This window comes from Vitis riparia, chromosome 19 (genome assembly GCF_004353265.1).
Source record: "Vitis riparia cultivar Riparia Gloire de Montpellier isolate 1030 chromosome 19, EGFV_Vit.rip_1.0, whole genome shotgun sequence".
NCBI lineage: Eukaryota > Viridiplantae > Streptophyta > Magnoliopsida > Vitales > Vitaceae > Vitis > Vitis riparia.
Genome location: NC_048449.1, coordinates 18,901,147 through 18,917,596, shown reverse-complemented (window position 1 = coordinate 18,917,596; position 16,450 = coordinate 18,901,147). Strand labels below are relative to the sequence as shown.

The window sequence follows — 16,450 nt, the reverse complement described above, 5'->3', positions numbered from 1 at the left end:
ATTTGATCTCAATTTGGGTTAGACTCGGTCTAAGGTTAGAACAACTTAAACCTAACTTGACCCCGATTTAATGTTTTTATAATATTTATAATATATATTATTCTATATAATAATATTTATTTTCTTTTTCTATTTTTAAGAAAAAAATGTCAAATTATATTATATTATATTTTTCATTTTTCAAGAAAAATATGTAAATATATATATATATATATATATATACTACCTTGAAATTTTATCCAATTTACTATTTAAATTTTTATATAAATGTATTTAAAAAGTTCTTTAAAAAAACATTATAGATGAATTTTGAATTATATAACCTAACCAACTTGAACTCAACCCAATCAATCCGAGTTTAACCCAACTAATTTGAGTCTAACTTGAACAACCCAAACTTAACCCAAGCTTAGAAAAATAAGGTTGGGTTGAGGTTAGATTGAGTGCCTCGCTCGAGTTAGAATTCGGACTGGGTTTAATTTGAGTTGATTGTTTCTTAATTTGAGTTGAACTTAATTTAATTATCAACCCGGCCAAGTTCCAACCCTAGATAAACATAGTCATACCATGTGAGCTAAGTAATATAAAAAGAGAATAACTAAAAAGTAATTTAGAAGTAGAATTATCCATACATAATAAAAATATTACAAGTTTTAATGCACAAAGGAAAGTATGTAGTTTTGAAGAGTTGAAATAAAAGCATTAGATTACAATAAGAATAGGCTACTGTGCCAAAGCACTTGTGTTATACACAAGAAGAGCACCCCCAAGTAGAAGCCCTGCTAGGGTCACTGCCCAAATCAATAATCCTGTGGTACCTGCATTGTTCCCATTTTTTTTGTTAAAAAAAAAAAATGCCACCAACACCACCAAAAAAAAAAAAAAAAAAAACCAATATAGATATTTTTTCTTTTCCCTTTTATTTTTTATTTTTTATTTTTTATTTTTTATGATATATTTATTTATTTGGAGAGTAGCTTACCACCAACATACACATCACCACCTGGAGACCATTCTTCAGGACTGTAGATTGGACTGCAATGAAATCATCACCAAGAAGTTAGAAATTTTATTTTCCTATTTATTATTATTATTATTATTATTTTTAAAATTTGAATAAATTAGAAATCATTCACAGCATTCAATATATTTTTTTTAACCCACTAAAAATTAAATTAAAAAAAATTTAAATTCTACCTGTATCCATCCACGTTGGCACCGTATTTATCGACGAATTGGTAGACTCCCTTTCCCTAAAATACATTTCAAAATGAAAAATAAATACACATAATAAATATCAATTATAAAAATATTGTAAAATAGTAGAAAATTTGAATGATGTCTCAAACCAACTATTTTCCTCCTTTTATGTAAATTTTCTCAGGATCCAAACAGATGGAATCATAAAATTAAACCACCAACCTTGCCCTTTCTGCCAGATGCGTCAAGTCCCTCAGCCAATTTCATGCCACCTCCAATTCCTATATTCGTCAGAAAACATTCCAATTAATATTATCAATCAACATGCAAACCCTAAAATCAAATTTTCTTCACATGTGCACGAGCGTATATATATATATATATAAAAAAGATTTAGTGAAAGGGGAAAGAAGAGTAACCATAAGGCTTGTCAGTTTTGATCTTCTTGCCACCACTGGCCTCAACCCTGAAGGAAGAGGAGCTTCTGGCAAGAGAAGGCAGGCCTCTGACTGCTCTCCTCTCAACACTGAAAGGAGATGGTTTCAAGCTCAATGAGCTCATCACTGAGGCTGCCATTTCAATCTTCGATCTTCTTTTCTCCTTCCTTCCTTCCTGATCAGATTTCTTCAGGTGTTGCTTCTTTTGTATTTGCAGTGGTAACACCAAGACCACAACCAGAGGGAGTGATAATGAAGAAGACAAGTGGCAGTGGGTGTGTGGTTGGGCTGTGGATATGATGTTACAACATTATCACTATCTTCTCAACTCTTTTAACCACTTCTGGCGTCACCAAAGATCCACATATCTCTATGTACCAGCCTATGTGTTGAAGACGTGTGGACATGGGCCAACCCTTTGAAGATTGACCTTTTGTTCTGTATCATTATAATTTTTAATTTTCTTTATTTTTAAAATTCTTTTTATTAGAAATAAATGAAGTTCTCTTAATCATACCATGAAATATTATTTTAATGAAATCATTGAAAAACTTCTCAAACCAAAAGATTGGTGATCTTAATTTTTTTAATTTGAAGATATGAAATTTTAATGACTAATGTGAGTGATAAAAAATGTAAATTTAAACCTAATAGATGAGTGTTTGGACAATACAATATTAAAGAACTTTTAATAATTATTTTTATATGGTTAAATAATAATTTTCATTTTTGAATGATAAGAGTTTCAAGATTTTGATTGGAAAGAAATTTAATTCACACATAATTATATTCCTCAAAATCATCATAAGGAGTTTTCGATCGAAAAAAATCAGTTTGCTTCCTAATATAAGGTAGACTATATTATATTAAGTTTTAGTTTATGGTCAATTGTGATATGACAATAAATTTATTTTTTTCAATGATCAAATAGAGTAATTCTGATTGCAAAAAATAAAAAAATAACAACAATAATAATAAGGAAATAATTATGTTCATCAAAAGCATTATAATGGAGTGTCATGTGAAATTCTTTTTTGCTAACACGAGTGTTGTACAATACCAAATTAAAGAATTTTTAATGATCATTTTTGGATATAGTGAAACAATAATTTTGGTTTTTTTGAATGATAGCGTTGTGAGATTTTGATTCCATAGAAATTTAGTACACATGTAGTTATAATTCCCAATATCATCATAATGAATTTTTATACAAAAAAAGAAGAAAAGAAATCAATTAACTCCCATATCTAAGCTAGGCCAAATAATAATTTTGCTTATTTCGAGTAATGTATATTTGTATTAAATTTTTATACAATCAAAATTCCACAACTACCCACCAAATAAATTCTTATTAAAATTAGTAAATTTAATTGCTTTTGATCATAATTTTGATTATTTTTCTTTATATTATGGACTAGTTTATTTTTATATTTTATTACACATATTTAGAGTTAAGTTGAGTTGTATAAGACTAGGGCTTAGAGCTTCAGTTGGTGATGTCAGTATTTGGTACTATAGAAGTCTTTCCGGATTAAATCAAAGCACAACAGTTCAATACATCAATTACTTCCTACAACAAAAGAAAAATAGACGGGCTGTTTTCTTGTAAGAAAGGCTCCTTATCCCTTTATGAAGACTGCAAAACTACCACATCCATCCTTCAATCAATTTTTCCTACTTTACAACAACATAAACAAATTCTGCTTTAATAAGAGTATATTTGATAGTGATTTTACGAAGTGTTTCTAGTCTTTCTAATACTTAATTTTTTTTTTATCTTTTATATATTAAAGATGTTAGAAACACTTTCTAAAATCACTATCAAACACACTTTAGGAGTGGGTTTGACAATGATTTTTAAAAGTGTTTTTAACATTTTTTATACTTGAAAAATAGAAATTTTCAAGTGTTAGAAAAAGTAGAAACACTTTTTAGAATCAATATTAAACACACTTTAAGTCGAAGAGCAGAAAATTCAATTGAATTATGAACAAGCCTTTCATAGCTTACAAGGTAGGGGAATGAGTCATGGTGGAAGGTTTAGTTTGAGATAAGGAAGATTCACTCTTGCTAGTAGATCTAACAATATATTTCAAGACCTAAAGGTACAACTATCTATCAAATTTGTAACCAAGCTAACCATTCTAGGGTGGATTGTTGGAAACATTTTGACTATTTGTTCCAATCTCAAGATTTTTCTAAGGCCTATCCTGCAATGATCTTGAATGAGGAAGCAAGTGATCCCACTTTTTATGAAGATATAAACACTAAAATATTGGTATAATGTCCAAAAACTTTCCATATAGAGGTATTGATTCAATTTTTTTTCTCTTTGGAAATGGAGACAGTTTAAAAATCTTTCGTTCTCTACAAAAGGAAAGTTAAAAATTGCTCATGATAATCTTGATCTAAGGAAAGTCTTAGTTGCTTCACAAATAAGAAAAAATTACTATCTATTGGACAACTCACAACCGATAATTTATGCTTAGTTGAATTCTTATCAGATGGCTTTGTCTCAAAGGACCAAAAGCACTAAGCTATAACCAAAATACATAGACAAGGAGAACTATATGCTTTGGAAAAGAAGTTAGATCATATTTTTTGTAGCAATCCAATCTAGCCAGACACCATTTGAAGTTTGACATCAACACATGGTACATCCTCAAACAAATTGTTAGTACATTAGACTGTATTTTTTATGTTGTGAATTTTGTTCCATTCATTCTGGCTTAGGACTTTTAGATTATGTCTTACTCTCCATTGAAGACTTGAAGTTGTTGTGTGATCAAGCGGAATAATATAGGCATGTATTTTGAAGGTTTGGGAAAGGCTAATTGGATTTAGTTTGGGCATGAAGTTGATAGGAGGTTTTCTAAATTGAGCTAAAAAACTTTTGAGCACTCAAGCGCTCCTAAGGGTGCTCATGCATTGGCGTAAAAAATTCCATTAATCTATGCAATTATACTTATTTCTATATTTAATGGATTTTATTTTGAAAATTTGAGTTTTAGTCGACTAGGTATTTGAATTCTATAAAACCATGCTAAAGAGGGTTTTAATTTTTTGAGGTGAATATTGATAAAAACCTAATTAGCCTTCTATGTGTCTCAAAACTCTTAAGACGTTTGTCTTTCCACTCGTTGGGTTGAGAATGATATCTAGATCTCCTTAGGTGTTGAGGTAGAATCCACTACAAGCACGCATGGTGCTACATCACAAACGTGAAGTTCAAAGTAGGTATTTAGGAGTAAGACTTAGTGATAACATGCGCCAGGTAAAATTGTGTATTATTATTTCAAATAGTGGATTTTTGATTAGAGGTCTTTTGACCCATGGTTTTTACTTCCGCATAGTCTTTAAGAGACGGTGTGGGTGGTTTTTTCACATAAAAAATCTTTGTCCATGGATTTTATTTTTTTTATTCCCTAGATCAAAGGTGAAATTAAAAGAATTAAAAATATTTAATTCTAGGTTAAACAATTCCTAACACTTATTCACCTCGTTTTAGGTGTTCTTTAATATAGATCTTTAAACTTTTACTTGGTATTACAATAGAAAAACTTTTAAAAATAATTTTTTTTCCCGATCTTTCTAGATCTAAGTTATGGAACCATCGAGGATTGGATCTTCCATTAATAATTTGTCTTATTTCGATTGCAACATCTATCCTCATTGGAAGTCCCGTATAGAGTTTTTCTTAAAGATGAAAGGAAAACCGCTTTGGAATTCACTAGAATTTGGATGGGGGCCACCATTGAAATTGGGAGATCTATTGGAAAACTTAATCCCCAATAAGAATTAGGGAAATTGGACCATAAGGGTAGTGAAAAGAATGCTTGGGCTCTCTATAGCCTTTTTAATGGGCTTAGTTCTCATGAATTTCATAGGATAGCTACATGCAAGTTATTGTAATAGAGCCTTTAAAAGCAAGACATGATGTAACAAAGTTAGACATGACTTTCCACTTGCTATTCGCTTTTGCATTGATATTGATTTGAACATTCAAACCTATATCACTTGCATTGTACATGACTTGGGTACATTAGGAGTTACACAAAAGATACAAGTAATGGGTTCCTTGCAAGATAATAAGTAGTTTATAGTTAGTTCATGGATTTGGGCAATTCAGTAGAGATTGTAATGCATTACCCTCTGATTAGAGGGATGACTTGTCTTAATTGTCTTGATAGGGTTGTGAGTGCACTAGTGTGTATAGTTACACATTAAACAAGACCTACGCTGAATCATGACATAGGATTATTGGGTCGTCATAATTCACCAAGCTATTATGTTGCATGGACTCTCAACCTTGAGAAGATATTAGTCTATGCTAAAATCAATAAGGGGCTTTGACTTACGGGCGAGACCCTAAAGTGGTCATATATTGTCCATGGATTGGGTCATAGTTGATGAAGGTTGTGGTAATAGGTATCTCAATAAAGACACCATGATATCTTATAGAATTGAAACAACGTGTCCTTTTGTGTGAACTTAAGGATATGTGATCATGAAATTTGTGGTCGTAGTAATTCCTTAAGTGGAATTTGAAATATACTCTTTGTAAGTTAGAGTATTCCAGTTGATCATATAATAGGAAGATTTGTAACTTAAGGATTAGAAAGATAATCTTGATGAGTTCATAACACTACCCTGTTAGATTATGAAAACCATTTCATAGGGAGTCTACATGCAATGAATAGTAGGTCACAAACCTGAGCTTTAGCTTGTTGCAAATATTTTATAGGATATTGGAGTGTGGTTGATTCTCTTTGGTGGAGTATTGAATTATGAGGGAGCCAACATTTTCTTATGAGTCCCAATGGTTCTTGCTTGAGCTTCCAATTCATGGTGACATTTTTATTTAAAGGATTTGGGTTTATAATTCATAAGTGTGCATAAAGGCATTTTTGTAAAAACGTAAAGTTGCACTAGATCTTATGAATGGTTTTTCTAGATTGATGGTTTAGGCTAATTAATTAATTAAAGCCCATAGGGATAATTAATTAATTAGGACCTAAGTGGGCTAAATTAGGTAATCCAAGCCCAATTTAGGCTCAAGTCATTTAAGCCTACAAAGAGCCTTATAAAAACTCCCTTAGAGGTTTAGGGTTCAAGCTTCTACCACTTTTACCATTTTCTTTAAGAGAAAGTAATAGAGAAACCCTAGCCACCCTCTTAGAAGGAAGATAAATCTACCATTCTTTTATGCTAGGATCTATGAAGGGAGTGATTGGGTGGAAGACTTTTGAGTAGACGAGTTCTATGACGACTACCACTATTTCAACATTTTCATTGAATGGGATTCGATTTGGGAACACCCAGATCGCATGTATGAAACTTTAACCTTTGGATCTAGATCTTAATATGGATTTTTGATTCCATATGTTTTTGCCATGTTAGATTTAGAGAAGCTTAAGATAGAATACATGCATCCCATATGATTTGGGGCCATGGAACATAGTTATCTAGGTTTCCTAACAACTGGTATCAAAGCCCTAAATTAGGTTCTTGCATGCTAGATCCTTTCTAGGACATGCTAAATTAGTTTTTTAGAGTTGTTTCATTCATCCCATGATCCTATGGGATGAATGAATGATTATTAATTATTCATATATTGAATATGGATGGATGGATGTGGTTGTATTTTTTTTCTCTCTTTAGATTGGGTTGTACACCTTATAAGGGGTATGTGATTTTTATTTCATTGTAAAGATCTTTTCTTTTTAATAGATGACTTGTAAGATCCATTATAAGAGCATAGAAATTTTTATTATTGCAAAAATTTCATTTTTTCTCCATCTATAGTGACCTAAGAGAAAAGAAGATAGGTCTTAGAAGTGTTTCTTTTTCTTTTTCTTTTTAAAGATCCATGGCAACATAGGAACCTTAAATTTGACTCAAATTTGAGATACATACCATGAGTTTTTTGGAGCAAACCATATATGGTTTTGAAGCTTAAGAAGTTAAGAATTCAACGCTTTAAATGGTTTGCAAATCAGAGTTGAAACAAGGGAGTTATGATTGATATTGAAGCAAGGTTGCATCAAGGTCATGCTGTTTTGGATTGAGTTTAGGCAAAGTTCTTTTTGGTTGTTTGGGCCCAATTTTAGGCCTCTTGTTGGGTTCAATTTTTGGCGCCAAAATTTTATTTTAGGGTTTTTCAATTTTCACTAGCCCTAATATTTGGTTGTAGGGCTATTTTAGATTTTATCTAAAATTTAATAACCAAATATGCAACAATCCTTGAGAGGCCATGGGAGAATATTTTATTTTGTTTGCTTTTATGTTTTTGTGCTATATGTGTTTTAGGCATGTGTTTAGCATTAATTAGATAGTTTTTTATTTTTATTTTTAAGGAAGTAAAATTTTATGTAATTTTTTCAAAATAGATGATTTATTAAGTTGAAATGTGTATGATTAGAAAATTTTTATGTTAGGAAAAAGATAAATTGGAAAAGGATTAAGATCTCCTTTCCCGTTTCAAAATTAATTTTTGGATATTTTAATTTTATTTAAAATCTACTCAAATCTTTGAGGTCTCTAAGAATAATTTTTTTCCTTTTAATGAAGAGTTCTTAATTTTCCAAATCTTTATAAAATGAGATTTTTCCTATTTTGCACAAGATTTTGATTTAAAGAAAATAAGTTAATTTTTAGAAATTAATGATAGATAATTTATAATTAAGAAGGTTAACAAAATAAGTATTATAAGATAAAGTATTTTGGTACTCTTAATACATTTTCATGAGAAGTATCTTTTCAAATATTATTTATTTAGAATTGGATGTTGCTAATTTTTAGGTTGTTATTATTATTATTATTTTTTTTGAAATCCTTTTGTTATGGGATAGATGGTTCTCCAAGCTTTTCCTCCTTGAGAGAAGGAGGATAGCACCAAGTCCTTCAGACTCTCCTCCTTGAGAGAAAAAAGATTATGCTTGGATAATGAAAGTTCAATGACGAGGAAATTGAGAACAATTTCCAATTAGCCCAAGTGTTCCAATTCAAGTAATAAATAAAGGTTTTGAAAACTTTCATGATGGTGAATTCATGATTAAGAAGGGTAACCAAATTTTTATTTATTTATTTATTTGTGGAAGTTGTAGTAATTTAATGGGAATAAAATATTTTGAAAGTACTTTCCAAAATAGACTATTTAATTCCTTTTTTAAAGTAAACATTTTTGAAACTTTTTCATAGAGAATAATTTACCCATTAAGGAATTACTAAAGGTTGTGATTTTTGTAATTTTAATGGAATAAATTATTATGGAAATTAAATTTCATGTCTAAGAATATTTATTAAATTGGAAAGATGTAGAAATAAGGAAAGTAATTGTTGTGAGGATTTTCAAATATGAGAAGTTAAAGTTCCTTTATTGGATAAGGTGCCCTTAGGATTTTCAAAATCTCATAAATTGGTGATTTCCTTATTACACTTGTTATCCAATTGGAAAATAAATATTATGAAAAATTTCATTAGAAATAATTTATCATTAAAGTGTATTACCAAAAGATACATAGTAATTTTATGGAAATAATTTTCTTTAAAAATATTCCTAGATAAAATATTTATTAATTGGAATTGTGTAGAAATGGATAATTTTTTATGAAAGTAGATTTTAAAATTTGAGAGTAGATATTTTATCAAAATTTATTTTTGGATAAAAATACTCTCATGGAAATTTTAAAATTTTCATGTTGATATTCTCCTATTAGACTAAGTTTCCAATTATGAAATAAATATTTTTGGAAATTCTTAAAGTAAATAATCTATTCATCAAGTTAATTACTAATGTTTTAAAGAAGTCTCTTTTACAAAATGCTAAGTAGGAGAGGACCACAAGCAAGCCCATAGCCTCCAAGATTAAACCCATTTTAATTTTGGATACATCACCATCTTGAAGATGGGGTAACCTAAGGAATCGAAGGATATAGACTATATTTTATAGACAAGATCCTATATATGTTTGTAGTGGGAGTGACCAATCCTAAAGATGAAACCCTTCACTTAGTAACATTGATGCCAAGGATGTTGGTTAAATACTTAACTTAAACACGAAGTGGTAGAATCAAAGTGGTTCCACTTGCATGGGCTAAGGGCTAAACATAAAGGTATGTTGATCAATACCTTAGGATAACTTTTAAAGTTTAAGGTAGGTTGATTAATTAGAGAGGGTCTTTGCCCTAGTAATAAGAATCATGACTTGCCTAAAGTAGGCTTGATTCTTATGATACTACGATACCTTGCAAAAGGATATGTAGTCCTAAAAACACTAAATTTTTGCTAAATTTTTGTTTACCTTGAATGATTATATTAAATGCATGGCTGCTTTCTTTGTAAGGATATCATGTGCGTTTGTTATCACTTTCTTTCTTATATTTAGTTATTAGACCATGCTCAATTATTCTTTTGGATTGAATAACAATCTAGATATAGTAACTAATTGTAAAGAAACTAGTTTAGATAAAACTAGCTATTCCTTATGAACTAACCTAGAAGGAAGAAAAAGTGTATCAAAGGAGGAATTAGATGAATCAGAAGACTAAGTGTCTTATATTTAGATTTTTGGATAATGGGTTGCAATAGCAACATATGTCTATTACTAGGGACTTTGATATTATCTTTTTAGTTTGCAAGGGTTATTTGGTCATAAGGGCAAGTCAGCTTAGACAAGTTGCCCCTTAGGACTGTTATGAATACCAAATTTTATATGATCTTAAAGACCTTACGAGATTCCTTTGGGATGGATAAGGAGATTCTTAAAGAATATATGGGTGTTCATAGGATAGTCAAAGGTTCTTTAAGCTCTTCTACCAAGAAGAAGAACAACAACACCAAATAAGGAAAATTTAGAAGAAGAAATAAGAGAGCAAGTTTAGGGGTAAGTGATACATTTGAAGCCTTTTAGGACACTAGAAAAGGAATGCCCAAACTACCTAAGGAAAAAGGAAAGTATACATCATTTTCTCATTGTGAATATATAGTGGTGGATTTCATTAATTATGGTCGATAGATTCCAAGCCCACTATCTATAAGACTTTACAAGGTTTTAAACAAGAGAAAAGTTTATATGATGGGGTTATACTTACCTTAGCTTGAGTTGCAAGAATAGCTATGTAGACTAGTCAGAGTTATTAATTTTCAATTTTATGTGTGATCCATGATCACTTTGCCAAGTAATGAGAATAGTTAGATCTTATTAAAGAAATGAACCTAGCATTAATAAAACATTTGGTATCTAAACCTAGGTCATATTAATCTAAACAGGATCCAAATATTGGTTAAGTTTGGACATTTTGATTTTGAAGGATCTTTTTGTTTCCGAATCCTATATAGATGGTAAAATAACCAAGAGTACTTTTGGTTTTTTTTCCTTAAAGATTAGAGCCATGGAATGTTTGGAGTTAATGCATATTGATATGAATGGAACTTTTAGTGTTCATGCATGGAGAAAGTATGAGTATTTCATCATTTTTATTAATGAATACTTTAAGTTTGGTTAAATGATGGGATTGTACTTACCTTAGCTTGAGTTACAAGAATAACTATGCAAACTAGTGAGGGTTATTAATTTTCTCTTTTATGTGTGATCCATGATCACTTTGCCAAGTAATGAGAATAGTTAGATCTTACTAAAGAAATGAACTTAGTGCTAATCAAACATTTGATATCTAAACCTAGGTCATATTAATCTAAATAACATCCAAAAATTGGTTAAGTTTGCACATTTTGATTTTGGAGGATCTTTTAGTTTGAAAATCCTGCATAGATGGTAAAGTAACCAAGATGACCATTGGTTTTTTTTATTTATTTATAAATATTAGAGCCATGGAATGTTTGGAGTTAATGCATACTGATATGTATGGAACTTTTAGTGTTCATGCATGGAAAGAGTATAATGAATACGCTAGGTTTGGATATATATACCAAGTGTTGGGATTAAACTCCTAAAAACAAGACATGATATTGGGTGAACGAGACTTCTAGACTATTCAAGCATGTTCTTCACCATGAGAAATTGATTTGGGAACATTCATATCTAGGTAAGAGTACTATATTTCTAGATCTATAGTTAATAATGGTTTTTATTGCTATTTTATTCCTCTGCAATAGACTTAGAAATGCTTAGGGATAGATGCATGCACCCTACGAGATCCAAGGCATAGGAATGGAGTAAATTAAGGTTTCCAACACTTAGAACGTAGGAAATCCAATGCCTTAGATAATTCATTGAATTTAAGGTGGAATTGGATAACCTATTGGGTAAACATATCAAGGCACTTTGATTGGATCGAGATGGTATGTCTAGTAAGTTTGATTATTTCCTTTAGGCGCACGAGATTATATCCTAATTGTGTGCACTAGGAACTCCATTGAAAAATGGAGTGGAAGAAAGAAGAAATCAAACTTTAATAGACATAGTGAGATGGATGATTGATTTCTCATCACTTCCCATATTCTTTTGGGGATATGTCTTGGAGACTGTGTTATATCTTCCTTACCTAAGAAGTATATTTGTTTATAGGACATCTAAAAGGATTTTGGGGGTTATTTATTTATAGTCAGGATAATCATAAGGTGTTTGTTAGTACAAGTGCCAGATTTTGTATGAAGACTATAAGTAATAAGGTAAAAAATGATATATATATTGGAATACATTACAAGATAGTCCCACTTTTGCATAAGATACTGTAGATCCAAAGGTATAAGCACATGTCATTCCCAATACTTCTAGTACATGAGTGTTTCATCATAGTGAGAGGTTTTTATCCTACGAATTATGATGAACAATGAACAATGTTGGTGCTCATATTTGGCAAAGGGCCTTGTGTGTATAAGAAGGCCTAAGGAAACATGGTGATGCTCTGAGATCTTGTTGGTATAAGAGAATATACTAATTTAGAATGATGCAAGGATATTTCCATTAATTAAGATTTGGTTATCTACTAAATTCTAGATGAAAATCTAGGAGGGGAGTAATACATTCTTGAGATTAAAGTCCTCTAGGACTGTAAGAATAAGAAAATTACATTATATCACCTACACTAACAAACATTTGGTTAAGTTTATGATGTAGGACTCCAAGAAGGGTTTTCCACCATTCAGTTTGGAGTTGTCTTTCTCAAGATGGGTGTCTTTGGACATTTAAAAAGAGAAATTGCATTAAGGCAGTAAGTACCTTATGCCTTTAAAATTGGTAACCTTTTGTATGTGATGCTATGTACTAAAATTGATATTTGCTTTGCTATAGGGATAATGAGTAGCTATTAGTCCAATCCATGATTAGAACTATAGGTGGATGTCAAACATATACTCAAGTATTTTAGGAGAATGAAAGAATATATGCTTGTGGGTCTTTGCAATGAGTTAGTACTTCTTGGGTGCCTGGAATTAAACTTTCAATCTGATAAGGGCTCTTGTAAATCTACCTTTAGGTATGCATATACTTTAAGTGGTATTTATTGTTGTTTTTGAAGTAGCAAAGGAAGTTGTTTAGCTTAGGATGTTCTTTATGGAATTAAGGGTAGTTCCCTTGGCTATATCATCCCAGATGCTAACAATGTGATAATAGTAAGGTGTTGACACACACTAAAGAACCAAGCTACCACTTGAAGAGAAAACACATAGAGAGGAAGTACTACCTTTAATGTGAGATATGGTAATGTGGCTATGGAGCAGATTCTTTCTATGGTATCCGACTTGCTTTTAAAGCAAGTGGGATTAAGTTGTGATAAAGCCCTTAAAAAACAAGACATGATGTAACAAAGTTAGACATGACCTTCCACATGCTAACTGCTTTTGCATTGATATTGACTTGAACATTCATACCCATATTACTTGCATTGTACATGACTTAGTTGCATTAGAAATTACATAAAAGATACAAGTCATGAATTCCTTACAAGATGAAAATTAGTTCATAGTCAATTCATAGATTTGGGTAATCAAGTAGAAACTGTAGTGTATTAACTCCTAATTAGAGGGATGACTTGTCATGACCATTAGGATGAGGTTCTCTTAGTGAGTACACTAGTGTGTATGGTTACACATTGGACAGGATCTACGATGAATCATGACGTATGGATATCGAGTTATCATGATTCACCAAGCTACTATGTTGTATGAACTCTCAACCTTGAGAGGATATTGAACTTATGCTGAAATCAATAAGAGGCTTTAACTTATGGGTGATACCTTAAAGTGGTCATATATTCCCTATGGGTGGGGTCACTATTAATGAAGGTTTGTGGCAATAAGTATTCTCAATAAAGACACTATGATATCTCATGGAATTGAGACAACATATCTCCTTGTGTGATGATCCTAAGGACATGTGACCATGAAATTTGTGGTTGTAATAATTCCTTAAATGAAATTTGACATATGGTCTTTATGAGATAGAGTATGTCAGTTGATTGCATAATAGAAGGATATGTAACTCAAGGATTAAAGAAGTAATCTTGATGGGTTGATAAGACTACCTTGTTAGATTATGGACACCAATTCATAGGGAGTTTGCATGCAATGAATAGTAGGTTACATACTTGAGATTTAAATTCTTGTCAATATTTCATAATATATTAGAGTAAAGTGCAGTTGACTCTCTTTAGTAGAGTATTGAGTTAGCTTCATAATTGGATTTTAAAGGAGCTAGTATTTTCTTATAGGTCCTAGTGGTCTTTGTATGAGATCTTAGTTCATGGTGGCACATTTTATTTGAGGGGTTTAGATTTCTAGTTTAGAAGTGTGCCTAAGGGCATTTTGGTAAGAAAGCAAGGTTGCACTAGATCATATGAATGATTTTTCTAGATTGATGGTTTGTTTTAATTAATTAATTGGAGTTCATTAGGATCCAAATAGGCTAGATTAGGTGACCTAAGCCCAATTTGGGCTCAAGTCACTTAAGTTCATAAGGAGCTCTATAAAAACCCCTCATAAGGGTTTAGGGTTAAGGCTTTTACCATGTTCACCATCGTCTTTAAGATAGTGTAAGACACCCTTAAGAAAGGAAGAGAATCCCATCTTTCTATTGTGCTAGGATTCATGAGGGAGTGATTGAGTGGAAGAACTTTGAGTAGATAGTTCTATAATGACTATCGCTTTGAAGCTAAGGAACAAAGCAATCTAGGTTTCCTAATTTAAGCATGCTAAGGTGTTAGGATAGAACCTTTGAAAGCATAAAATGATGTAATAGAATATAGATTCATTAATAAATTTATTTATTATGATTTTGGTTCCTTCTTTCTATCATTATTTGCATTAATTGTTATATGAACATTCAAGCCCTTATCACTTGCATTGTACATAACTTGAGTGTATTAGGAGTTGTATAGAAGATCCAAGTCATGACTTCCTTGCTAGATGATAAGTAGTTTATAGTCGGTTCATGGATTTAGGCAATCCATTAGAGACTATAGTGCATTACCTCATAATTGGAGGAATAACTTTTTATAGTCATCATGATAGTTTTCCTATGGTGAGTGCACTAGAAAGTATCATTACACATTGCGTAGGACCTATGATGAATCATGACATTAACTATTGGATAGTCATTATTCACCAAGCTACTATACTACATGGACTTTCAACTTGGTGAGGATATTAAGACCCTAATTGATTATATATTTCATATGGATTGAGTCACTATTGATTAAGAAATGTGACAATAAGTATTCTAGATAAAGGCACCATGATACCTCATAAGATTAAGACTATGTGTTCTTTTTGGTAATATTAAGGACATATGATCAGGAAAATTATGACCATAGTAGTTGCTTAATTGGAATTTGACATATACTCTTTGTGAGTTAGAGCATGTTCATGGATCACATAATAAGAGGATTTTTAATTTAAGGAATGAGGAGCTAATCTTGAGACAATGATAGTAAATACCTTATTAAATTATGGACACTAGTTCATGGGTTTGGATGTAGTAGATAGTATGTCATATAGTTGAGTTATATTTCATTGTAATATCATAGGATGCTAGAATGCAATTGACTCTCAATAGTAGGATGTTGAGTCAACTTTTAAATTGGGTTTTGGAGCCAACATTTTCCTTTGGGTCTATGTGGTCCTTGCTTGAGCACCTTAGTCTTGGTGACATGGTTTTTTAAGGGAATATGTGTGTGACATGGTGTTTTGGTGAAAATATAAGGTTGCATTAGATCTTATGAATAGTCTTTTTGAACAGGGCTAACTAATTAATTGAAGTTCAATTGGGATAATTAATTAATTAGGGTTCAAGTAGGCTTAGATGAAGTGATCTAAACCTAAGTTGAACTCAAGTTGCTTAAGCCTATAAGAAAGCCTATATAAACCCCCTTAAGGGTTCTAAAGCTTCATTCTGCACTCTCGTTTTTTAGATTCTAGAGATAACCCTAGTCTTCCCTTATAGAGAGAAGACCATCCTTCTTTAACACTTAGATCCATGAGAAAGAATGATCAAGCGGAAGGCTATTCAGTTTACGAGAACTACAATGCTTATGGAACTTCTTCATCTAATTGGAATTGATTTGGGAACATCCATATCATAGCTAAGACATTTGATCTCTAGATCTAGGCTCTCATTTTTTATTCCTCATGTTTGGTATTTTACTTGTTTATTTTTATACTATTTATTTTTCTTTTTATTCAGTCTTTGTAACTTAAAATTGGTAAATGATTTTGAGATATTCCCATGTTTATTTTTCATAGTTTATTTTTCCTATTGTTATTATATCAATTTAATTTCCATATTATCAATTGACAAAAATTAAATGAAAATTTTGTTTTGACGGAAAAATATGGGAATGCAATAAATATGATCT

The 16,450-nt window shown here is 31.1% G+C and overlaps 1 protein-coding gene across 1 annotated transcript; it reads right to left on the bottom strand.

Moving 5' to 3' along the window:
- Window positions 1-599: 599 nt before the first annotated feature.
- LOC117908557 (photosystem II 10 kDa polypeptide, chloroplastic) lies at window positions 600-1,849 on the bottom strand. Its single transcript, XM_034822202.1, has 5 exons — window positions 1,620-1,849; window positions 1,423-1,481; window positions 1,198-1,253; window positions 983-1,035; window positions 600-818 (listed from the first exon to the last, which is right to left on the bottom strand). The coding sequence occupies exons 1-5, from the start codon at window positions 1,774-1,776 to the stop codon at window positions 724-726; spliced, it is 420 nt and encodes a 139-aa protein (XP_034678093.1). The 5' UTR covers window positions 1,777-1,849; the 3' UTR covers window positions 600-723.
- Between the last annotated feature and the right edge of the window lie 14,601 nt (window positions 1,850-16,450).